The 26,718-nt window shown below is 37.0% G+C and overlaps 3 protein-coding genes across 4 annotated transcripts in view; 2 read left to right on the forward strand and 1 right to left on the reverse strand.

Annotated features, from left to right (window-relative positions):
* LOC106716232 (protein Skeletor, isoforms B/C) overlaps window positions 1–5,630 on the forward strand; it is a 31,346-nt gene extending 25,716 nt beyond the window's left edge. Inside the window, exons 7-15 of one of the 2 annotated variants that reach the window (XM_045684060.1) lie at window positions 373–472; window positions 694–878; window positions 1,078–1,272; window positions 1,519–1,659; window positions 1,848–2,007; window positions 2,085–2,278; window positions 2,390–2,617; window positions 3,168–3,302; window positions 3,398–3,479. In XM_045684060.1, coding sequence (XP_045540016.1) covers window positions 373–472; window positions 694–878; window positions 1,078–1,272; window positions 1,519–1,659; window positions 1,848–2,007; window positions 2,085–2,278; window positions 2,390–2,617; window positions 3,168–3,302; window positions 3,398–3,400 — 1,341 coding nt within the window. In that variant the 3' untranslated portion in view covers window positions 3,401–3,479. Of the gene's footprint in view, window positions 1–372; window positions 473–693; window positions 879–1,077; window positions 1,273–1,518; window positions 1,660–1,847; window positions 2,008–2,084; window positions 2,279–2,389; window positions 2,618–3,167 lie in introns of both variants that reach the window. The other variant, XM_014509713.2, reaches the window with a different exon arrangement.
* A 430-nt stretch (window positions 5,631–6,060) lies between these two features.
* LOC106716209 (fibronectin type 3 and ankyrin repeat domains 1 protein) lies at window positions 6,061–8,533 on the reverse strand. Its single transcript, XM_014509679.2, has 8 exons — window positions 8,370–8,533; window positions 7,633–7,848; window positions 7,378–7,486; window positions 7,171–7,258; window positions 6,862–7,010; window positions 6,611–6,749; window positions 6,419–6,539; window positions 6,061–6,181 (listed from the first exon to the last, which is right to left on the reverse strand). Exons 1-8 carry the CDS (start codon window positions 8,531–8,533, stop codon window positions 6,061–6,063), a joined length of 1,107 nt encoding a protein of 368 aa, XP_014365165.2.
* Window positions 8,534–14,406: 5,873 nt separating this feature from the next.
* Window positions 14,407–26,718, forward strand: part of LOC106716227 (complexin) — a 145,844-nt gene continuing 133,532 nt past the window's right edge. The window contains exons 1-2 of the mRNA XM_014509705.2: window positions 14,407–14,489; window positions 19,060–19,096. The gene's annotated coding sequence lies outside the window, so the exon portion shown is untranslated. The remainder of the gene's footprint in view (window positions 14,490–19,059; window positions 19,097–26,718) is intronic.

The following is a 26,718-nucleotide window of genomic DNA, read 5'->3' on the forward strand; positions in this document are numbered from 1 at the left end:
AGTTATTATGTACTATATGTTATACAACATATGAGTTTGTATAAGCTTACTAAGTTTTAGCACATAACTATTTTAATATCAATGTTTTTTTTCATTAGAGAAAGTAAAGACAGCCGTTTTATCAGTTGTTATGTTTCAAATTATCATTACACTAATTTTATCTTAGCGAAGAGTCGAAATAGGATAATGAAAGTTTTCTTTCGGATCATTTGCTGAACCGCGTTACTCGTTAATAATGTTTTTAATCTATTTGATTGAAATTTAACCGATTTGAACATTGCAATAGCAATCAGAATACATGACGTATTGTTAAAATATGATCGATAGTCATGATTAAAATAATTGAGAACGTGGTCGTGTCATGTTGTGCAGTCGAAGCTGAACTGCGAGGTGTTGCTGGACGAGCTGGCGTTCGAGGTGCGCTGGGCGGTCGCCGGAGACAGCATCGTGCTGCAGCTCGTCGCCAAACTGGGTAATAATCACATTCCGAACTACTACCAACTACCACCAACTACTACAAACTACTACCAGACACGACTATTAGTATTCTTCATCACAAATTATTTTGATCAATGTAAAGTCACTCAATTTAATGTTGAAATATAATCAAAGATTATGACAGGGAAGGAAACCGATCTTTTTTTTTTCTTCTAGTCTCAAGTAATGGTTATAATGTGTGTGTTGTATGTGTAGAGGATGGCGACTACATGTCTTTCGGCATCTCGGGGCACCCGGCGCGCTCGCAGATGGTGGGCGGCGACGTGGCAGTGGTCCACATCAACCAGACGACGTTGCGCGGCTGCGCCGAGGACTACTACCTGGACGCTAAGAGCCAGTGCGCCGGCGACCACGGCTCTTGCCCCGACGAGAGGCTCGCTGTCAGTACACAACATATATTACTGCTTCTTATGCCTTTTGTTGTTTGATGTCTTAAGAACTAGTTAATAGACATTGTAGAGAATATGCTGCGATTTAAAACTTTACGATATGACATACATTCTCTAATACTTAATATAGATTGCATAGATCCGATCGTAGGTGTTCAATTATCATAAAAATATGTTTATGACTTTGCAGGAGAACACGAACTCTGTCCGCTTGCTTAACGCGGCTCTGGTGAACGGTTACTCGATAGTGACGTACCAGCGGCCGCTGCGTGCGGTGGACCGGCTCGACCTGCCCGTACTCACCAACTCCAGCCAGCCCGTAATCTGGGCCATCGGCCCGCTCAATGGCGAAAACGAGGTCTCCTACCACCACCACTACACCAAGGTACGACCTACGGAGGCATTTTGTAATAACTACGCGAGTGCGAGATGCACAAAATATTTTAGCTAATATACATATCAGTAGTTATCTGTGTCATGTGTATATAAAATTTTATTTATTTCCAGAAACATCGGACACAAATACTAAAGACTTTACTGATTTAGTTTACTGCTTATGTTTTGTGTCCTATAGAATCAGTACATTTTTACATTGGCATTAATGAGCAACATTATCATGTGGCATTGTCAGGGAGACAAGTTTATCGAGTTCGGTCGTCCGCCCGTGTGGAACTGCCCCATGCCCGACAGCGAGGAGGAGCACCGGCGCGACCACGAGGAGGCGCAAAACAATCCGCGACCTCCGCCGCCGCTGCAGAAGAACGAACACCAGGTCCGTATACTACACACTATATATTGAATACTACATACTTGTAACGTTTTTGCGTTTGTTTAGTCCCATTTTAGGAAGGATTTTTTTAAAAGACTCGTTACTGGAAGGCTATTCAGACCTTAAAGTTAAGTAAGTAAATAAATGGTTGCATCCGTTTTCTTATATCAGTTTACAACGTTTGTTGGCAGGTGACGGCGATCAGGCCGCGCCCGGTGCCGACTCCGAAACCGGTACCGAAGGTGGTTCCCTGGGAGATCCCCGGCATCCAGTGCTACGAGCCGCCCGACGGCGTTTTCTACGCACAGATGGGCCCCACCGGTGGCAAGCAGGGTTACTCCGCCATCACCGGTCTGTCGACGTTTACGGCTGTGTTACATGTTGCGGGTGTGAATATTGGTTTGTGTTAATGTGGCGCTGTGTGTCAGGTCACGTGGGGTGGGGCATCGCGTGGTACATCAACGGGCTGCTGGTGCCCGAGGTGACGCTGGTGCGCGGCCGCAAGTACACCTTCGTGGTGGAGGGCGGCAGCGACCCCGCGCAGCCCGCGCGCTACCACCCATTCTACATCACCAACGACCCCGTCGGCGGCTACTACCACAAGTCCGATGAGGAGAAGAAGGTGCGATACTATCACATTCGTTTTAAATCATGACTGTGTCCGGACAATCAGCAGTAATATGTAGAAGTATGCAGCCCCATATTAACTGATTATATTTGTAATCACGTGCAGGGGGTGGAGATCTACGCGGGGGTGAGGCGCACGCGCACAGGCGAGCTGATCCCGACGGGTGTGGGGCGGCTGTGCAACTGGACGCCGGACGCCTCTGGGCCCGAGGCCGACGACTTTCCCAGTTTCGGGGCCTACCAGCGCTCCCTCACGCTGGTGTGCGAGGAGGGCAGTCCCGGCGTCGTCACCTGGACCCCCGATAGGAACACCCCCGACACCGTCTACTACCAGGTACCACTGGATACCCCCCGCCGTAGCACTTCAATATACTCTTCCTACCTTCAGGCTTGAAATTTCATTTTTATTGCTGAGTACATACAGTACTCAGCAATCACAATTCATTATTCAAGACTGTCCGCTTTATAGAACTTTCTTTTTATTATGATTCTTATTTCAACCATTTTTTCACAAAAGTCTATTATCAAGTTTGTATGCAATTTCTTGTATAATTTTAAGTATCACTTAAAAATATCCTACTCTGGTTTCATGTAGTCTTTGCGATCACTTATTATTAAATTGATTTATGATTATCTGTTCTATCACATGTTACATCTTGTGTAGCGGCTCTGTGCGCTCGCAGCAGCTATTGCTGCAACTCGTCATACTCATTGCATCCCGTATCTCTTTTCGTGCTCTGTAAATAACTATTCTATTTTCTGTTTCAGCCTTCCAAGTCTTTGTATCGCATGAGGTTCTTTGTATCTCTCGTTGCTGGGTGACATTGATTCATATATTACTGTCGTGTGCCAGGTGCAGGTTATAACCGAGGTGTCTGTTTCAGTGTTTCACTCATCGCCACCTCGGCTGGAAAATAAGGGTTGTAGACGAGTGCGACTTAGCCGAGGGCGAGGGCGAGGAGAGCCGCCTCATGGAGAGCGTGGTGCTGCCGGACATGTTCAGCGAGGAGTCCGCACAGGTACCCGCGCGGCTCGCGCTCGACGATCAATTTCTAGATGAGCGGAAGAAATTCGAAAAAATTATCAATATGAAAAAAAATTATAACAATTTCAGTAGCCCTAAAGATGTCTTCTCCCGGGAGGTCGTTCCTCAGAGGAATCACCTGTACTCGAGCGGAACGGAGTATGAATTGCCGATATCTAAATTGCAAATAAAGGAAGTCATCGAGGCAGTGGAGAGCCTGGAGGAGATGACGATGAACGAGATGAAGCGGAACGGCACGCAGCATCCGCCGCCCTCGCAGCGCCCTGGACAGTACCAGGTGTACGAGGATACCCGGGAAGCGGCGCCTGAGCAGCCGGTGCTCGAGGGCGACGAGTACGTCGTGCAGATGGGCCTCGTGCCCGAGAGCTTCCTGCTGCCTCCCGCCCGCAAGCCAGTCACACTGCAGAGCGTCATGAGGCCCGGTGCGCCCAGCAAGCCTCCGCCTTCCGGCATGAGGCCGCACTTCAGGAGACCGATACCCCCGGAGATCACTTTTCACCGGCCCGGACCACATATGAACCAAAAGGGCAACAACGGAGGTTATCCCTTGGCGATGCCGCAACCTCATCCCTCAAACGGAATCAAAAATCAAAAGCCATTTAATAAATTTCCTAATACTCGTTTACCGCCTATGAGTAGACCTCCTCTTAATATACCCCCGATGAAGTCGATGCCCCCGCTTCGTCATACGAAGCCGAGTCACCAGACGCCCCAAATGTACCACCAGAGCGGCCCGAAACCAGTAAATCCTTCGGATCAATCGATCGTATTCGGTAAATTGGGACACAATATTCCCTCACCCACACAAAGTCAAACTCTTAGTTTGGGCAAAACGGATATAATAGCGAATCAAGTAGTAAAGAGCCAAATAACTCTGCCGGGTACGAGCGATTCCGTCGCCCAGTTCAGTACGCCTCAGCTGTTTTCTGTAAAGCCCCAAGGACCGGGACAAATTATATTTGGCAAACCGGTAGAGAACCCCGTGCCCCTCGACCAGGAGATGATGCAGACCAAACAGCAGCCTACCAGTCCTAAATACATTTCCGACTTCCACCCAACGCCGACATCACATATTAATACATACAAGGAACAACCTCAGCAGCAGGATGAAATTAAGTCGTCAGATTTCATCGGCCAGTCCGCGGAATCCTCGACGTTAGCGCCGGCTATAAATACAGGCTTCAAACCTGATTCTATCGTTATCGAGAGCGGCTTTAAGCCCATTATTAGGGAACCGTTAATGGCCGGCGAAGACAGAATCGCCGATTCAGAAGTATCGAATGTACACAGAAGGGAAGACACGGACGTTTTGGAAGATTACGAAGACTCGCCGCAGTACATAACTAATCAAGCGCTTTCCCTCCACATACCCAGCGACAAGCTGACTGAGACGTTTGAGCCTATGTTTATCCCGTCTCCTCCCGATCACTTGCTCTCCACAAATGATACAACTAAGGAGATATTTCCGAAGAATCATGCAAAAGAGGACAGACCGCATCCCGTCTATGTCAAAACTGAAAGTGAATTAAATGCTTTATTCAGTAAGAAAAATATGAACAAGGTTATGTCCTCGGACTTAGTTATGGAGTCCGACAGAGTCAGTCCGCAATATTTGCCGCCGGATCCAAAATTGCCTAAAGAACATTCCCAAAAGCTGTCGGTGGAACAAACGTTTACAACTTACGATGGAAAAACTATTTCTGCGGCCACGCTGACCAGCTTACCCGACATAAATAAAGTTAATACCAAACTGTTTTCTTCTAAACTCCCCGCCAATACGGAGCTGCTCCTAAAGATGCCTCAGTTCGGTCCATTTAAGGGAGAGATTCCACCACCGGTGGACGAACACATTAAAAAAGATTCCCTTCACTCCTCGCGACTGCCGGTGACGCATTTAAAGCTGATCAGTTCGCTAGTGCCCAAGGAAACTAATACTCACATCAACGAAACCCCCGACGGAGGGAATCATAAAATTAATATCAGACACAAAAATGAAAACAGTAACAAGCACTCGATCTTTCAAGATACAGAATACGATAGCGAAGAAAATAGCGACGACGAAAATGAAAATAAACATAGATCTAAGCGTAATATAAGAATGGTACACTTACAAGCGGATAAAGAGACGGACACTTCACTAAATAACTTTCATCTTGAAGGCGCTGTGGAGGATCACTCGCAAATCTTCGTAGTGGCCGCTGCCCACTCTGGTACGCGCTGTGTTTGGACTGTCAACTTAATTCTTTTAATATTGTATCTGAAATTATCGTAAAAGTATTTTTGATAAGTATTTATTGACTTATTTATTGATTAAATTATTAAGCCTTGCCATCGAATGCATTTTGTAAAAGAAAATCAGGCCTTAGTGTAAGTAAGCGGTGAGCCTCGGGACGAATGTAAGCCGAGCAAAATACACCGGTAAAAGTGAGCGCTCTTTCGGAAGACTGTCGTCGGTGGACTCCACTACTCGAACATCACTTCTCTTGTTACCACAATTTATATGCATAATGCAATTCAATACTCCGTTAGTTGTAAGATTTTGTAAATATTTCTATAATTATATAATAAAATGTTAGAAAACTTTATCTTCTGTGTTTTGGTGTCATCCAGTTACTTGTTTATCTCATCTACGTATAGCGATGTACGACTTATTGTCAAATGTTACAAGAAAAATGCCCAAATATTTTGCACGTTTGTATCGTGAGTGCAGCAGCAGAAGGTGCGCGTGTCCGCTACTTGCGCAGCGCGTGCAGGTTGGATATCTTGCCGGTGAGTCGCGCGAAGTGCGCAAGCGCCGCCTCGCGCGGGTAGCTCGCGTCCACCACACGTAGCAGCGACTCGCGTCTCCTGCCGCTGCACATAGCGATATTTTGTTTCTTATTTCAGCATTACAAAACTGAATAATTTTATCCACAATTTCGACTTCGCACAACCGTTTGTGATAATATCTGTCGGTTGTTCAAAAAGACCGCATTCTAAGTCCATATCACCACTTAACACCAGATAGGATCGCGTCGAGCGTTGCTTTAGTCGCTACAAAGAAAAGTAGGCGGGAGATGGCTAGCTCGGCTGTACTGATGTAAGCGTTACTTGTGGTCGCGCAGCAGACGGGCGGCGTCGAGCAGCGCCAGGCCCGCGCGGTCCCGAACCGCCACGTCGCTGCCGCGCGCCACCAGTTCCGCCACTAGCTCCGTACTCGCGCCCTGACAGACTGACATCATGACACGTGTCACTACACATGACATGATATGGTGTGAGGTACTGTGACATGTTGGTACTGACTGGCTCTGAATAGCGGCGTCCATCCGTTGTGGTCGCGCACGTTGATGTCTCCGCCGCGGGCGAGCACGTGTCTCACGACCTGCACTCTGCCTGAGTCCGCGGCGTAGTGCTCCGCGCGCAGACCGTTCATGTCTCGCGACTTTACACGTCACGTTACATAAGTACATGAAAGTTAGAAATTTTATATGCACTCTTTCGGCTGCAATATCACTACGGATAAAATAGATTTTTTTCTTTTGAAATGCAAAAACCTGTAAGTCGGCGCCGTTGTCCAGCAGAAGGTCAATGATAGGTAGGTGTCCGGCGAGCACCGCTAAGTGTAGCGGGGTTTGCCCGGCGGCCAGCGGGCGCCCTACGTCCGCGCCCGCCTGCAGTAGGAACCGCACGATGTTCACGTCACCTTACAAATTAATAAGGAAATGGGAATTAAAATCTTTACTAGATTTACCCTCTTTAAATACAGAATCCGTTTGCAGAAACCAATTTATACCATATTTAGATTCGAAGATTATTTAGTTTAGCATGTAACAGTTGGTGCATTATAATAGTGTAAGAGCAACCTTTCCTGACGGCGGTGGCGAGGGGGGAGAGGCCGTTACTTGGGACGATGTCTATGAGCTCCGGACGCTCCTCTAACATCGCCTGCAGCTGTGGAATGTTATATTATTTCACAAACGTATCTGAGATTGCAATGAAATATATTTATTAATGTTTTTGTTGTTTGTGAATTGAGTGAAATGTATAATGTAGCTATACATACTGCTGACCTGTTTGATGTAGCCGCAGCGCACGGCCATGCAGAAGCAGACGGCCGAGACGCCGTCAGACTCCGTACTGGTCCATGTCTCCTCCGACCATTGAGACATTAGCCAGCCTCTGATTAATAACATAAAAGGAAAACACAAATTTATTGCCACACAAAAATCTTACAAATGTTGTCTAGCGTATATTTTGGTAAGTAAATCAAAGAAAAAACCTTCAGTAGAGTCGATGAAACACAAATTAAATGTAAAAAGCTTTACCTATCCTTGTGATTTACTTCACTATTCTCATCGGCACCCTGCGCATCTTCAACTAGTAGTGTAATATTGGTAATAGCAGTGTCGACGTCCCCGTGGTGTGTCAGCGCGGCGGAAGACAAAGCGGGCACGTCGGAGGCGCGCAGCACGGCTCGCAGCCGGAACTTGTGCGGGTGTCGCGGAGGGAGGTTATCTATTGTTTTTGATGTTCTGCCACCGCTGAATTAAATAACACTCACATTATTCTAATAATTATTTAAATACGAAAAGCGAAATTTTTGTATCCCTTTTTAAGGAAATTGCAAATTGCGTGAAATTCGACACAGTTTATGTGGAGAAGAAGCGCATAAAGGTATTTTTAATCAAATCGAGGTAGAATATGGATCAATGGATGAACACTAGTATGGATAAATTAAGTACATAACTGAATTGAATGTATGAAATTAGTCTGCCATGACGCTTGTATAACAAATTGTTGTTTTTACTTTTTCAATTAGAATCTGAGGGATGACAAATGTTTTTATACAAGTCTGCCGACAGTGGAAACACGCTCTTTATAAATAACTGAATACCAATGGAAAGTAAGTGAAGAACAATGCGATAAGTAATTCCGTTTTATTTTCTGCCCGAAATGATAATTAAGCTGTTCTTCTGTTGCTTTAATACTTTCGGAATCTATTTTTAACGAGTGAAAAGCGAATTATTAAGTATTCTATGGTTTATGTTAAACTTCAACAAACCTGTAGATGAGCTCCCAGGGCGGTATCTTCTCTCTCCTCTCTAGCTGGTACAGCAGCCTGTGCTCCAGAAAGGCGAAGGCACTCGGCGACCGCCACACTAGCGACACACTGCTTTTACTTCTATTGGCCACCGCCGGCGCTTCAGGCTTGCTGTATATAAACATCCTGCGCAAAAATTTATCGAAATCCATTTAAAATTGATATTTATAAGTTCTTGTAAGTTGAAGAAATTTAATTTGAGGCAGTAACAAGAAGTATGAACCAGTGAAATCTTTTATCAAAATATGTTTGAGGTAACCACTGACTACGTCGTTTGATCGATTCACTTCAGCTCGCTTGTTCAAACCGTCTGCGATCTTTGGCTGAAGTGAAACTTAACGATAGGACTTTCAAAAATGCTTATATAACTATGTATTCACCAAAAGTCTAGATTTATTGATTTTTTAAATATCCACAAATGAGAACCATTTTCAGATATTTATCGAAGCGTGTCGAAACTAGGTTGAATTTGATGATATATGTAGCGGCAGCACAAAGCGCTGCGAGTTCCGTTCCCACTGAAATATAAACGACATCGATTCAGTTCCCTCAGCTCGTTAATAATTTGCGACCTCAATTCGCGATCAGCTGGCGCCGGGCCAAAGTGTGCGCGGCGTGGGCCTGCCGCTGGGGGAGCCTCCGAAACTTCACTTCTAATTACATTACGACTTTATCTAATTGTACTCAATAATCATTTATTATTTAACGATTTTTACCTATTTATTTTATTAAAGTGCACAGAGAACAACACTTACAAGATAAAAATTTACAACAGGACCGGTAAAAATTTCTTCGATTAATAAATATAATGTGTTCACTTTAAAGACGACATGTAAATATCTGTTATGAGGAAGATGTAGGAAGAATTCTCATGTGTTGTTATATGTTATAAAGTCCAATAAAAATATTTTATAGTGAGTTCAATATAAAATGTTCGATGTGTTCAGTTATGGAATTTAGTTTGCTAAGAATTTGATATCGACGCGAGTCGCGACTCCGACCGAACGTGCTCGCGTTCGCAATGAATCCGCACTGTGCAGTCAAAGAATTAAATTCGCTACCCATTTTGAATTGAATATCGTACGGCAAACTGTCACCATAAGAGTTATAATTTGGCAAGTATATTATTATCTATCCGTGAATGCAAACTGATGGCAATATTGTACATGGATGTTACAGAGGTAGATACATAGTGGTAGGAACATTTTCAAAGTAATTGCATTGTGAGCGTCAAATGACATTTCATTAAAATGGGAAGGATATAAACGTCCTCGATTGTGCAAGTACTTCATATAGCCCAATCTCGAGCTATTCTAACAAAGCTCGTGTGTTTTTATTTAATAAAATTTTGTTAACCGAATTCAAAATGAAAAGATTTTTTCAATAGTTACTGTAAATTTCTCCCATAACTTTACTTTTAATTAGTTGATGATAGATATTTCATTTATATGATAGCATTTCTTCACAGAGCACATTGTTGATGTAAAAAAATACCAATAAAATTATCAATTATCTCCTGAGTGTGAGTCTCCGCTGTCAAACACCAGTTTTACGACAAGTTACGTTTTGTATAATTTAAAACAGCAGCACGGAAACCAAAAAATGATTTTTTTACGTTATTAACATATCTTATACTGAAACTATACACATTTTTACACTAACAATTCCAACTAACTCTACATATCATTGTTAACACTTCCCGCGCAATTCTCTCTTTCCTCATCTACATTTTTTATTTAACAAAAAAGTCTTAGTGGCCAGAATACCATCTCTTTGGCAGAATGTTTAATATTGCACTGAAAACGTTTTATTTTCTTCGAATAAAACAGAGATAACAATAATACATTAAAAAAGTTAAAATTCATGCTAAAGCACAAAAAAAAACATTAAATTCAAAAATATTATACGGCGTCAAATTCAGATAAAATATCTTAAAGTTACAAAATGTGCTAATGAATTCATAAGAAGCGAGGTTATAAGTTATGTAGGCGATGAATTCTGGCGATCGGCGATATTGGCCCCGCCTGGTTTAATATTGCAAGAGTCGGTATGATCCCTGAGGAGCGGAATTTACTGCCGCGATCTTACTGCATCAGTTCATCGAATTCTTCATCGATAAAGTGCAGCTAAGTATATATGTCAAAAATATTTTTAGTTTTAAATTAATATTTTTTTTAGAGATAATATCAATTATTACATTCATGTTTTTCATTATGAATTTACAAAATGATCGCACCGATGACGTAACACATGACTATCGTGAAGTATGTCAATGCCGAGAAGTAAAAAATGACATTAATATTTTTGTTGATATAATGGAGGTAACGCACCTGAACACATTTCTCTCACTGAACAAATGTCTTGAGAAAATTACACAATTTAAATATTTATAGCAAGATTGTTATTACAATTTGTAGTCGTAGATGTCGCTGACATTAATTTTGACTACGATGGAGAATTGCTTCTAAAGGGATTTTTGGTTCCGCTATTGGTGCTTTGAAATTGAAGCAAGAATGGGTTGTTACCTCAACAAACGGTTTTGTTTTTTGAGAGTGAGTCCTATTTAAATTAACGATAAATTCAACTACATAGTTGAATGAAAAGTAGTCAATGGTTGTAGGTACCGTTGAAGGGCAATTAAAGTTTGATTTAACTATTATAGTTCGTTGAATCAACGCCCATCCTTAAATTGAAGCAATGATATGAAATGCACCATGTAATATAAATAACAATAATTAATGTATCTTGAAGACCGGACATTAGATCCCTTTAATAGAAGGACTAGTTCATGTCTAAAGTCATAACCACTTAGTATCCTCAGCATTACCTTGTTACATTTTTCTATAAAATAAACAACGTCACATAAACCTACAACAAGGTATTGCTACAATTAAACAAAATACGTTACATGCAACGCGCGTTTAAGCGGAAAAAGGAAAACCGTTTAAATCGGAATAGTTCAAAGTGAATATTGTCAGGGATTCGTTGAGTTGCAGATATGTACGAGGTAGAGGAATGACATCTATACGACGTCATCGCGAGGTATTTTGCCAATGCCACCTCGTGTCGGGTGACGAAATCTTTCTATACAGGGTGTGTAGTCTGGCCGGTTAACTGTTTTTGTTCAGTTCACTTTTGTATACGAATGTACCAAAATTTTTATTTGTATATACTGATGTTGGTATCCATTGCAGTAAGGTTTGGATTGATACATATTTATGATTTTGTCAAAGAGAAAAAAGGGATTTTTTTATAAAAGAAGGGATTAATGAGCAGCGGATACACTGAGATGATCATCGACGCTCATGGACATTCGTAATATCAGATGAACTGCAGATACGTTTCGAGACTTTGAAAAGTTGATACACCGCCGAGTACAACCAAGTCAGTGGAGTTAAAGGGTTACGCTTATAAACAGAAATTAAAGAAGAAAATTTTATAACAAAGAGATTTTATTAAAATAATCATGAATCCCTGTCAATTATTAGCATGTGACGTCACACTTTTAGCGCCGCACTTCGCCCCCCATCAATAATGCAGCCGTGTGTTGTCGGCGCAGTATTTATAGGCCTGACGTCTGTATGTCCTCCCGTATGATACATTATATGTTTTTATTAAATACAAAATGATTAATGATTGTAGTTATTAAATAATTAATTGTTGTACTTTTTTGTTTGTTACATTTTTTATGAAATGTCACACGTGACATTCTACTGACAGAATAAAAATATGTACTATGGCATTTTATAAATGTTTCTCCTTCGATAAACATCTCGTTCAATCTCTTGATAATTCAAGCGTGATTTGGACTTTAGGAACGATTTAATATTAATAATTAATTGTCCATGAATAAAGGGTTAACCGTTCATAAGCGGTATATTACGCATTCAACCTTTTAAAACGATATCAATCATGTGCAAATATTTATAAACATTATTCTTTGGTGGCCTAGTAAATCAACTAACTGTCAGACTTAAGATTTCCTGAAAGGAGGCCCTAAGTGTAGAAATTAAAAAAAACTTAGCGACTAAACAACAATTCTAGCTTTACTTAGAACTACAAAATTTGCAGTGATCAACAACATATTGAACATGTTTTACAACAAATTCAAAATACGAGCGTGAAATCAGTATTGTTGTTATAAATCATGTCACTTCACACGTTACACGTTGTATAAACAATACATTATCAATTCGACATCATGATCGAAACGTGTAGGTAGCGACTAGCGACTAGCGTCTGGCTACCAGACAAGGCATTATGCATATGAGTCAATTAATTCAGCAATTAGTCCCGCCTTACGGTTATTTATGGCCGTGTTATTGAAAATCAATAGAACACAAGCGAGCGATCTTACGCGTACATTGCTTAATGTGTTGTTAACTGTACAACAAACATGATATACTGAATTAATTAGCTTTTCGGAATTATCAAGACAACTTTATTTATTTACCTAATAATATGTGGTATATAGTGATAGTAAGTTGTTTTTAATTTAAATGATAACAAGAACTTGAATCTTAAACGTAGTTAGGTACTTATAATACACATTTATTCGCAGTTAGATTCCGTACTCTGAATATTTGAAAGTCGAAAGATACAGCTGAGTCTGAGTGTGTTCAAAAATAGAAAACAAATTAGTTTAAGTAAAACAAAACAATAGAAACAGAATGCATCTTCGTTTGTTTCTTGCATATTTAGTTCGCAACACCCTCATTGTGTTTCACAGCAGAGGGCGCAGCAAAGCTCTTATCTGAGATATTATTTTAAACTATATTTTACATTTATTTGAAACATTACGTCGCAGACAATATGCGCTTTCTTGGCATTTTTATCACTTTACAAAGAAGCAAGTGCAATAAAGTGCTTTTTATTATTTACTTTGTTTAGTTATCAAACACTTCATGCTTTTTCCTATTCCATAAAAATATAAAATAAATTTGACATAATAACGATCAGTAAGAACTGCAGCAGTACTGTTTAAGGAAAAATGTTACATCATCATAATCTTCATCAGCTCACTATACGTGGGGACACCACCCACCGAGGGGCTCGGAGCCTACCCCAAGTTAGGGGTGACTAGGCCATAGTCAACCACGCTGGCCTAGTGCGGGTTTGTTGACTTCACACATATCATTGAATTTCTTCTCAGATATGTGCAGGTTGCATCACGATGTTTTCCTTCATCGTAAAAAAATGTACATATGTAAATCGAAAATCGAAAAACACATTGTTACATGGCGGGATTCGAACCCAGGACCTGCAGATTGCAAGTCAAGTGCTTAACCCCTGAGCCATCGACGCTCCAAAACGTAACATGTTGAGACAATATTATATTTACGTAATTTTGTTGTGTTTTATTCAACTTACAACTTTATATATACTTATGTATAGCATCGAAGGCTTCGTCTATCTATAATAATTCGAACATCGACACAAGTCTACCTAACTTCTATTTTAAGAATGTGCGTGCTACGGTCGTAGCAACGTTGCTACGCGGTGATTTCATTGTATTGGAAATAAAATATTATCTATGTCAGGCGTCGCGTATTAATGTTAGAAATGTAATACATAAACTAGTCAAGAGTGAAAAAAATAATGACAGGAATGCAAAAATTATAAATAAATATCATTATAATGTTGATAAATTAAATGTCAATCAATTCAATAATCCCATTTTAATTAAACCCAACTCAGACACACGAAATCGTATGACAAATGAAAGAAGAGCAGAACAGATTATATAAAACTCATCAGCGACCACAGAGTAAGTATGACAAAGTTTAATTATAATAAAAGTGCTCCAACTAATTAATTAAATAAACAATAAATCATTCATCCTAAGTCACTGTCAAACTTTTTAATACCAAAATATTATAAAAATTGTGGAAAAAACGAGGGAAATTCTGAATTCGAGTTCGGTCGGGCATGGAGCGCGCGGGACCCAGCAATGGCGGCTGGCGGGCGTATCGATCCGCGCGAGCAGTCGGCGCCGCGCTTCGTACTGAGACGGACGTGTGTACCGCTCTCTAGCCCGCGCCCCACGAACTCGTACTTTGTTGACCTGCCAACTCTACAACGGTAAGTTGTAGTGATGGCGAAAGCTCCTAGATATAAGACATGTAGCTACATTGCAAACACAAAAACAATTATCGAAGATTATAATTATCATTGTACGAAATGATAACATTAACTGCCAGTTTCAAGTCTTTTGACATTACGGAAACGGAAAACAAAAAAACTAACTTACAGTAAATACGTTACGTTGTAAATAATTTTCTCGTTCAGCAAATAGTTTATAATTGTTTTTGCTTTATGTATAATTTTTAATTATAACTTTGCAAATGTCACAGCAATGTATACATATACATTGGTGTGACATTTGCAGTACCAAGATGGGAGAGAATAGGAAAATTTATATTTCAATATTTTTCATTTAAAAATATGTAAGTGTATTATGTGATATAACAAATGAATGTACTTGTGTGATCACGTTACATTGTTCAATAAATAAAACCCTAATTATAATCAACTTTAATTCAATTGTGTGCTCTACGTGTGTACGTACATTGTCCAACTGTCAAATACAACTACAAGTTTCTAATTGTATACATTTGCTTACATAATGCAATACATTATATAACACAATACACTATACAGTAAGCACAAATACAAGCGGATGTTTATTTTATATAACTTTTAAGTTAAATAATCAAGTTAAAATAATAAAGAGCATTATTAATTCATCTTAATTGAAATTAATTAATTGAACTTAATAATTGTTCGCCAAATATATTTCTTTCCACATATAATTAAAAAAGTTAAAGGACCTTATGTTCATTTCATTGTAAAAAAGTAATTATACGAAGTTCTACAAACTCGTAGACTGACCGTGCTCTTCTTTGTTCTGACAACTCTATTCATCTATATACTTCTATCAAAGATGTTGGATAATCAAATCAGTAGAGTCACTTGTTCGTTTCTAAATTCAAAAAACCATAAACATTTTCACAAAGTATTTTACATAATGCACATTAGCGTCCAAAATATCTTTATAATGTATGCTAATTGCTAATGAATATTTAATGTAATAAATTGGTCCATTTTATCATAAAATGTATTACTAATTCCAGTCGTAGCTAAGCACTGGATCACGTTAAAGCGTCACGTAGCAGCTAAATTAACGTAGACTGTGACATCGCCTCTTCTCATGTGTGTATGGACGCGCATGTGTGTGTGTGAATCCTGATAGTTTATGGAGTACATTAATTTTTATTGTTTCTTTTTATTTATTAATTTGAGCTGTTTTAGCTCTCTGTTATTATAATGTATTACTAAAACACGAAATTATGAAATTAATGAAGCAATTTTGTCATTTAGTTAATAGTTTACTGTTAAGTTAAAATTCTGATCAATGAAGTAAGGGTGTAGGTACCTTGTTATAATTGACATTAAAGTAGAGTGAACATAATTTGATCAGTAAAAAAGAAACTCGATAAAGAATTTTTATCTTGCACGTTGTTACCAAATGAATATAAGACGAAGTTCCTTAGTAGAATGTACTGTTTTTATTGAGTGATCCAACCCTCTATTGCTCCCTTTATCCATTTCTCATTGTCCTAATCACGAGCTCTAAGTTACATCCTTTTAAAAACAAAAGTAACGGTCCCATTTGACTCAACCCCTTGCCCTGTATAAAGTTCTCCGTCGTCTTTTTGTCCTAAAATTCCCCGCTACGCTTGTCACGGTAACATATATAAAAACTTTCCCCCATTCATTCGCGTCGTAAACCTCGGAAGGAGAACTCCGCGCATTAAATGGGATACGTTGCACTAATAACGAAAACTTGTCGCGAATTTATAATTATCGCACTTTCAGCTTCAGCTAAAATCAACTCTACTGCTATGATTTTAAAGTATAGTTTATCGTACACTTGATTAATTAAGCTACCAGTAATTGCACAACTACTTTTAAATTGAAAGTTGGAAAATATAAAAAAGAAGAGTAGTATATACTAATAGTAAACGTGCGAGGAACTAACTCTTTCTTCATCATTAATTATAAGTTTTTCGTTTTGTTTTTTTTCCATCGAGAATGAGGTGGACTTTAGGGAATTGCTGAAAGATATTTTCATTTGGATTAAATCTGTTTACGTAACATGTTAGTTATGAAATTATTTTATTAATAAAACAACTAACACATCCTTACTAATATTATAAATGCGAAAGTAACTCTGTCTGTCTGTCTGTCTGTCTGTCTGTCTCGCTTTCACGCAAAAACTACTGAACCGATTTAAATGAAATTTTGTACACAGATAGTCTAGAGCCTGAGGATGGACATAGGCTACATTTTAACACGAAAAAGGGGTTGTAAGGGGTTGAAAGTGGGGGTGAAAGTTTGTATGGAATTATCGTCATTTTTACAGGTAGAAAGTTGAAACTTATTTTCAAGGCTAATTTGATAAATATAAATATGAAATTAAATTTTTGGAAAAATTTTACCCCCAAGGGTGCTAAATAACAATAGGGGATGAAATTTTGTTTTGCAATATATTCGGTTTTGGTGAATGTTTTGTTTAATATGCTTTGCTGTAACCCTTACCAATATTTAGTCTAGAGCCTGAGGAAAGACGTAGGCTACATTTTAACGCGAAAAAGGGGTTAGAAGGGGTTGAAAGTGGGGGTGAAAGTTTGTATGGAATTATCGCCATTTTTACAGGTAGAAGGTTGAAACTTATTTTCAAGGCTGCTAATTTGATAAAGATAAATATGAAATTAAATTTTTGTAAAATTTTACCCCCAAGGGCGCTAAATAACAATAGGGGATGAAATTTTGATTGGCAATATGCTCGGTTTTGGTGAATGTTTTGTTTAATATGTTTTGCTGTTATCCTTGCCAATATTTAGTCTAGAGCCTGAGGAAAGACGTAGGCTACATTTTAACGCGAAAAGGGGGTTGTAAGGGGTGAAAGAGGGGGTGGAAAATTGTATGGAAGTATCGACTTTTTTACAGTTAGAAGCTTGAAACTTAATTTTGTGGCTGCTAATTTGATATAAAGAAATTAATATTCAATATTTGAAAAAAGTTTACTCTTAAGGGTGCTAAATAACAATTAGGGATGAAATTTTGTTTGGGAATATTTTAGATTTTGTTGAATGTTTTGTTCAATATGTTTTGCTGTTATCGTTAAAAATGTTTAGTTTAAAGCCCGAGAAAGGATAAAGACTACTTCACAACGCGAAAAAGGGTTTGTAAGGGGTTGAAAGTTAGGGTGGAAATTTGTATGAAAGTATCGTCATTTTTACAGTTAGAAGCTTGAAACTTATTTTTGAGGTTACTAATTCTATATAAATAAATAGGAAATTAAATTTTTGTAAAAATTTTGCCCCCAATAGTGCTAAATAACAATAGGGGATGAAATTTTGTTAGGCAATATGTAAGGTTTTGGTGAACGTTTTGTTTAATATGTTTTGAAGTTACCCTTACCAATATTTAGTCTAGAGCCTGAGGAAGGACAAAGCCTACTTTTTAACGCGAAAAAAGGGTTATAAGAGGCTGAAAGTGAGGGTGGAAATTTGTATGGAAGTATCGTCATTTTTACAGTTAGAAGCTTTAAACTTATTTTTTAGGCTGCTGATTTGATATAAATAAATATGACATTTTAAATTTGTAAAACTTTTACCCTCAAGGTTGCAATGTAACAAAACGGAATAGGGGATGAATGTTTGTATGGGAAGATGTTTATGTGAATATTTTGTAAGTTTTATATTTTTTGGCATTTTTTATAAGTTTAAGTAAAAATCACAACAACAACATAATTCACGACCCATAACCCAGAGGGGTAGGCAGAGACCCAGGACCTACATTTGGCGCGGTCCGGGCACACCTCTTTCTATGTTCTTCTACATACATCAAAGCATAGCACGTTGGTTAAATAAAATAATTAGCCCAAAAAAAATGCTACCCAAAATAGTATTTCACGCGGACGAAGTCGCGGGCACAGCTAGTCTATATATATAAAAGAAAGTTGTGTTAGTTACACTATTTATAACTCAAGATCGGCTGAATGGATTTGACTGAAAATTGGTGGGCATGTAGCTTAGAACCAGGAATAGGACATAGGATAATTTTTACCCAGTTTTTTTTTATTCCGCGCGGACGGAGTCGCGGGTAAAAGCTAGTAATGAATAAAATAGTTTATGAAATATCATAAACATCGTTTGATTTATTAAAGTCTATTGAACTAGTTTACATAACGTGAACTACCTGCCCATGTATCAATTTAATGAGGTAATAAGCGATGTAATGACCTCTATAAATTATTGAGGTCGTCCAGTGAATGTGACGCGACCTCAATATCTTGATCCTCGCTGACGGCAGACGCCACACAGCAGCGGATTGATAATAAATTGTCATTGTTACTGCAGATAATTACATGTTATCAAATCTACTATGACATCAAACATTAATGATGTACAAAGAGATGCTATATGTTTGATCAAATATTATTGTAATAAATATTCAACTGTGTCAAATTATTATATTAAAAACACAGTTAAACTGATTGTAATTACAGTCGTTTAATGATTACTGAAGCAGTTTTAATAAAGACAAATATTTTACAATGTTAACATACTTGTTTATTTTTCAGATCCGCTGCTGTAACGAGACCTTAAGCTATCGATAAGGTAAGACAATACAGGAAGTATTTTATAATATACGTGAATTCCAGACAACTTTTTTTTTAATGCAAATTTTGTTACACTTCTTACTTCTTTTAACAGTAACATTGTAAAAAGGACTTTCTATTTGAGAAAAGATCACTACACAATATTTCTATAGAATGTTATGTTGTATATTTTATCAAAGAATTATTTTATAGTCAACATACAATGCCAGAGCTTTGTCAGTTCGTGAGCGAACGCAGAAAATTTTCATCAGACGTTCTCGTTAAGAATTCAAAATATTTGAATATGAACCATCGATTGACTTTGTCGGGAATTTTACGTTGTGTTCTGCAGTCACTAGGAATTTGATGTATGCTATTTCTCAATTTGTAAGTTCGTCGATTAATTTCATACATTTTTTATTTAATTTTTTCCAAGTATATACTTAATAAGCATTTGAAATAGCGGCACTTGTGGGACAATAAAATGTTAATTATGTTAAAACTATGTATTTTATGTTCGTTTAATATTCGAAGGCAATTTTAATTAATGTTTTTGGAAACAGCCAATGTTGCGTGTTGATAGATTGAAACAGTTATAATATCAGGGAAATTAAAGTCAAACTCATACTTTCATAGTCTTGTAATTACAGCACAGTTAATCATACTAAAACTCAAAAGCGGATCTCAAAGTTATACATCAAATAGAAAGCGATAGAATCTATGAATTATGTTGAATCGACTAAATCAATTTAGTTTCCGTAACTTTAGTTCTTTGCACCGCACCGAGCGGCGAGCACTAGGGCGGGCGGCGTTCGTTATGAGTCAAAGTGGTGCTCTCTCCGGCTCATTGCCCTAATATCAAAGCGCGCAGTTAAACGACTCGAGTTCTTCCGAACAATTACTTCTTCAGAACTTTAAATTTGGCTTCACTAACTATACGTGTTGAAAATTATTTTAAATCTTACTAATACTTCTTCAGTAGCTAGTGAAATTTATGTAAAACTATTACTGTGACATGTAACTCAATGGTGGATGGATTAAGGACCGTGCGCTCGAGACCACGTGCCACGGACTGCACACAGCTCGTGAGACCGGGCGAGCGTTATGAGGGGTAATTGATGAAATCTGTCTAATATGTTAACAATGACAGTTGAGAAGCGACTGCAGCGCCCTCGCAACTCACAATGGCCGGCTCAATGTAACAACTGGCATCTCATTGCACACTCTGCTGTCAGTTTCTATTCTACAATAATTTTTCAACGTCAACTCGTCACGTAGTAAATAGCTAAGCCTAGCTTGTAATAAGTAATTTCAAACTAAGTATTCTTGTTGAAGAGTGAAAATAAAATAGCATTTCTTCGGGATATATTTCACTCCATAAGATGTACATTAAATGTACTATCAGGACATACACAGTAGTAAATTTGAACACACTGTAATTTTATCACGACAATACAGCTTTCACAGTATTCCTACAAAAATTATTTATTTTGCATAAAGTATGGAATACACGTGCTGGTTATAATTCTAAAGTATATATTTTGTTTGTTCATCAAACCAATTTCACGAGTTTATTTTCACCACCGTACTAAGATTTTCATTTGTTGTAAATTATTAAATGAGTAATAATTTAAACTGACATAAAGCTATGTTTTTACCAAAGGTGTGAGATAGTTTGTACGAGATAAGGTTGGAGCGGTGAGATTTACGAGGGTCGTTAATCACAGCGCAGCGCTCGATATCTCCTGAGTTACGCCGACAGACAACATCGCTCCTGGTGGACGGTGGAGCTTAGCATTTAAATGTTTAAATTGGGATCCAGTCTAGTAATACCTATAACCTCTTATTTGGTCAATGACCACATAAATAAGTTAAGTACAAGGTAGTTTAAAAATAGTGGCTGATAAAAATATATCTAGTTTTAATCGATTCTCAATCTGCCAGTAGACATGTTCTGCATACTTTTGGTTTTCATATATGTACGTTCATGGTTTTGTTAGAACATTTTTATAATAACTACAAAGCAACTCTACACTGCTCTACTGCTTCACAGAGCGCATTACAGATGTTAACATTCTTGAAAATGAAATGTTTGTGCACGTATGCGTTAAACGTTGAGTTACAAATTAAATTCCTGTAACATGCGTGTTGCTTGTGAAACGTTCCGAGTGAGATTTCAATAGCTGTTAGTTGTACGACGTTATTCAAATAACAATGTCAGTTCTGACTCGCTTTTATGTTTCACGTATCGATAGTTTTGTGTACTCGTAAAAAGCATATTTGAAAATATTTCGACATGTAACTAAGTACACTTTGTACATAAAAGTTGTTCTACATTACATAATATATGTTACCTTTTTTTGATTCTCAAGATAGTGTTTTAAAAAAAGAAAACACGTGTCAATTAAAGCTCCAACTATTATGGAGAATTAGCATTTATGAGGCGTTGAGAGCTAGTGCAGAGGTAACACGCGTGAAGGAGCACGGCCTCAGTGAGGTGCGCGGCCGCGGCAGACTGGCTGCCCGCCAGCTATCGATCTATGTACTGCTATGTGACTTCTGTATTTTAAACAAATATATATTTTGTACAAATTTATATATTTTGGAATTTGTCCCTTAATAATTTACAAATTACTCGTCGATATAGTGTTTCATCTTTATTAGAAAGCGACAAAGACCTGGTCTAAAGTTGTTGCGAATTAATGACGCTTGAACATCGTATTTGTGTGGTTCGCGATCACTTCCCCGTCACGACTCAACGCTACGCTGATGTATCGCCTTACACGGAGCAACTTTAAATTGCACTTTAGACAAATCGCTTTTGTTAACAACTTACTAACAAAGGATTTGGTTTCTTTTCAAGTATGTACACAGATAGTTTCTAAAATAAGTAACTAGAGAGACAGTTGAAAAGCAAGAGGAAAATTTTAAATAAATTAAGTACGTTTTTATTAATGTTAATAAAATGTATAAAATAAAAAAAAGTAGTTTGAAAATACTATGTCGTAATTCATTTACGTTGACTTGTATATAGAGTCGGTTTTCGAAAGAATTTTCATTTTATTTAATTCACTGCAGTAATAAATAAATGTAATTTTATGAATTTCTTTGGGAATGTTGCGGTGCGCCAGTGGCAAGGGAAATGTAGCCAATTTGTTCAATTTCATTTCGAAATTATTCCATAAAAAAATTCTACCCGTAAAAAGATCCGATTCGGTAGCAAATACGATCTGTTGGCGCAAAGCCGAGCTATGGTTCTAAGAAATTACATGTTCTACGAGCAATTGCGGAGCTTGCCTTGCTACAGAAAACGACTAGATATTTGTAATTAGTAGCAACATAATTGTTTTAAACATTAATTATTTGATATTTTTTTCACCGAAGAATCTTTTTAATAATTTTAGTACTGAATTGCGATGAAAAATGTGAAATAATTTTCAGCCTACAAAAAGTGCCACTCCAGTTTGAACAGAAAATATTTTACGACATAATTTACGACACAAGGTTGTGAGAAATGAGATTATTAGTGCGAGAGTTACGAAATTGAAATCAATTTAACTTAAAGCTTACCTATTCCAAATTAAAACTTTAAAACGACTCAAATTCACGACTATTTCTACAAGGAAGGGTTATTTGAAAATTGAATAAGTATCTATATATATATATAAAAGAAAGTTGTGTTAGTTACACCATTTATAAGTCAAGAACGGCTGAATCGATTTGACTGAAAATTGGTGAGCAGGTAGCTTAGAACCAGGAATAGGACATAGGATAATTAATTTTTACCCCGTTTTCTTTTTTTTTTTTTTTTTATTCCGCGCGGACGGAGTCGCGGGTAAAAGCTAGTTGTAAATATAAAAGAAAACAAGTTTGAACAGAATTTCGTTTGCTCGCTACGGCACAGTAATGACACGCTACAGTGTTCTCGAAAAGTTCCCGAATGTCAACGAGCGCACCCTCTAGCGGACACAGGTCACGTACGAGCTTTGTTTGAAATGTTGGAGCTTTTCAATTTGTTCCACATTCGAATGTTGTCCTGCAAAATCAAATATTATGACGATGATACTTCGTTTGTTACAACAATAAAAATGTTTCAAGTGGTGACATACAATTATTATATAGGCCTTTATACATATGAAAATGTGTTGAAAAGTAAAGCCTGCTTAGATATTTCTATGGTATACAATATACATGTTATAAAAGTAGTCATTTTATAAAATATTAAGTACAAATAGTTACTCCATTAAAATACATTTTCTATAACTGGTCTGTTGCTAAAATACTAAGTTTTGAAATAAAAAGTAACGTTCATAAAAGCGATTTTGTAATCGTGTAAAATGGAAGTTAAATATAAAAGGTTGAAGGGATAATCCACAATGAAAGCTATTTGCATGTCAAACTTTATCAAATGAAATACGTATGAATTACTTCTATTTTTTCCTTGAGTCGGAATCGAAAAGCTCTTTGACCTTTCGTTTGATATTTCTATTCGAATGACACGTTTCAAAAGAGTTTAAACGAGTCACAGTTCTATCAATAATATTGTATTCGTGTCGACTTTGAATGCCGCCTACGAAAGAGAAACCTTTACAAATATATCACAAGGTTTTTAATTCAGTATAGAGTAATAAACTGTGCTTAAATTAGGTATCGAAATAATCCAGAAAAAGGTAAAGGCTTAAAGTTCATACAAATTATACCAAGAAAATTTTATGAGAAGTTAGCAAACATTTGCAGAGTCTTTAGTGTTTGAATTAGTATTAATTTCTGAACTTATTTGTTATTACGACATTAGAGCCGCTTGGAACTCTCTATTTGTTCCGTTAAAGCGAACATTGACAATATTTGCTTCGGAGTTTATCTTTTGGGTTTAATAGCTTCTACTGAAATATTATTGTGTTCATAAAATTTACCCTTATTCAGTCTTTTATTTTGTTTTCATTACAGATGTAGAATTTTTCTTTACCGTACTTTATACATCAATTTGGATATACACAGATGTTTTGAGACAAATCTGATATGACATTACTCGTACATTTAAATCTTTTCAATATTCAATATCTTTTTGATTTCAAAAACCTTTTAAATATAAATTAATTTTATTAAATCATTTCGCAGCGACGCGAAGCACTCGACTTTAAATAAAATTTCTTTGGACGACTTTTTGATAGAATATTACGCAGTGAAGAGTAACTTGACTTAAAAAATTACCTTCAAGTTATTTGATTACTCAAAATCTTAGACAAGTTATATGTTATTAAGTAATTTTTATTATATTTAATATAATTTATATTTAATCTTACTAAATCAGTTTATAAAACATTTCAAATTATAACTCTTGTATAAATTCGCTTATATATATTTTACCAGAGCTGGGCATTAACTCGTTAATCCGTTAATCGTTAATTAACGAAGTTAACATTTTGCTTAACGGATTAACTTTTAAGTTAACTTCAAAAAGTGTTAACGCTTTTGTTAACTTCCGTTAAACTCAACTTCCGTTAATAAAAGTCCGTTAATCGTTAAATTAGAAACTTGGAGACGTGCTGTCATTTTGTTTAAATTACGTGCCACGCCACACTCGTAAGTTCAGCTATGTTGGGCGACTGTCGGCGACTTGAATGGTGAACGAACGAGTTGATAATTGATATATGTGAAGTTCGCGTGCAAGTGTGATGCATCAGAGCGTCCGGGAAAGACGTGACCAACAGGACAAAATGAAAAGAAGGTTCGAAATAGTATATTTAATTACGAGTATATAAAAGCAAGGGTATGTAATAGCCCACATTCCGAACGCTCTTAGTCCCTGCAATACGCCACTTTTTGAGCAACTGTATTAAAACACTTTTTTACTCGTGCTTTTTCTTTAGCTTTTCCAAACTCGTGCCTTCTCTTTCCCAACTGTCAAAATAATGTCTATTATAAAGAAAAAACCAACCACGAATTTTTTACAAAAAAAATCATTGAAGTTTTTACGATTCATGCAAATATTTCTAAAAAGAAGATCCTAATTTGTTACAATATCAGATTTAATGATTTGATTCAATGAATTAGGTTAGGTTTCATTTTATTTCATCTCATTAAATTTCATTTTCATTTCATATCAATAAGAATAATCTACTGAAGACTTGGCCGTTTGGGCATAGTTCTCTTTGCCTACCCTCGGCTCGGGTAGACATTTGTCGGAACTCTTTGCAATGACAGGCTTTCCGCACTCGTAATGAAATATACTATAATGCATTCATACTTGTCTCTAATACTAATGTGTTATAGAATGTATAGTCAAATTACTATTTTAAAGAAGTGTCGCCACAATAAGTGTAAAATTAGTATGTATAATTTTGGTATGGTTAACTGTTAACGATTAACTTTAACTTGCGTTAAATTTTCGAGAATTTAACGCTTTAACGATTAACGAAGTTAATTTTTTAATTAACGAATTAACGATTAACGAAGTTAACTTTTCGATTAACTGTGCCCACCTGTGTATTTTACGTACGTAGCTATTTATAAAAGGACGTATTCTTTTTTTTACTTTGGTAATACTTTAACTCTGCAGTAAACTTTTTACTAAAAATTAAAGTTCTAAATAGTGTTTTTTTTTTATTCTGTAAATGCCACTAATGCTTGTAATACGTGAATATCTCACACAAGTAACGCCGCGCCACTAGCCGGGGCTCGCAATGAGGCCGTCAAATGGCAGATATGTCTCTTCTGTTGCCAACAGAATCCCGCATTGCGTATACACTTACAAACAACATAAGATAAACTACGTAATATCTCTTGATACAGATACAGTCGAGGACATATATTTCTTACCCATTTCGATTAAATTACACTTGATCTTCACAATGTAGTTAATGCTTATTCGATCGATCGATATTCGATCTTTGGTGGGAATTGTATTTAATTCTTTGATTATTCAGTGTCAATTTAAATAATTATTTGCTTATCACACATGTGGAATCATTCCATTTGCGATATAATCGCTAGAGGATTATTTTGTCCGACTTTACGTCACACTGATTTATAAATGACGGTGTCGAGTTTCATTTAACAAATTGTTAAACAGCAAATTCCTAAATTAGAGGATTTAAATGTTATTTAAATTAAACCACATTTACATGACATATAACAACAGAAAGCAATGGACAAAAAATACACAAACTGGACTATTATATTGTTAGCAAAATATGTTAAGTAAATCTTAAATGTTTTCATTTATCTTTTTATAATTAGTACAATTTAATCTAAATATTTAAAGATAAAAATACATAGTTCAGTACTATTGTTTGAGATTGTCTTTGCATTTGTGGAACAAAGCAGACTGCAGCAGTTTTACTTGTTTTGTTTCAGTCGATGTCTTCACCAGATAATTAGCGCCGCGTCCGCTCTACGGAACTTGAAACACTAGACAGATAGAAAGAAACAAAAGAATTAATAAAAATCTGACTAAATTTAACGTTCCAAAATTTAATAGTAAACTTTGATACTAAAATGTACATTAATTAAAAGGCTTGTGGTTTCTTTTCATTTAGCCCACAAATAGCAAATGTAAAAAGATTTGAAGATAATATTATAACAGAAAAGGACGAACTATTTTGATTAATTTGTACGTGTGCGATGAATATTGTACAACGA

Source organism: Papilio machaon, chromosome 24, assembly GCF_912999745.1.
Source record: "Papilio machaon chromosome 24, ilPapMach1.1, whole genome shotgun sequence".
In the NCBI taxonomy this organism is placed as follows: Eukaryota; Metazoa; Arthropoda; class Insecta; order Lepidoptera; family Papilionidae; genus Papilio; species Papilio machaon.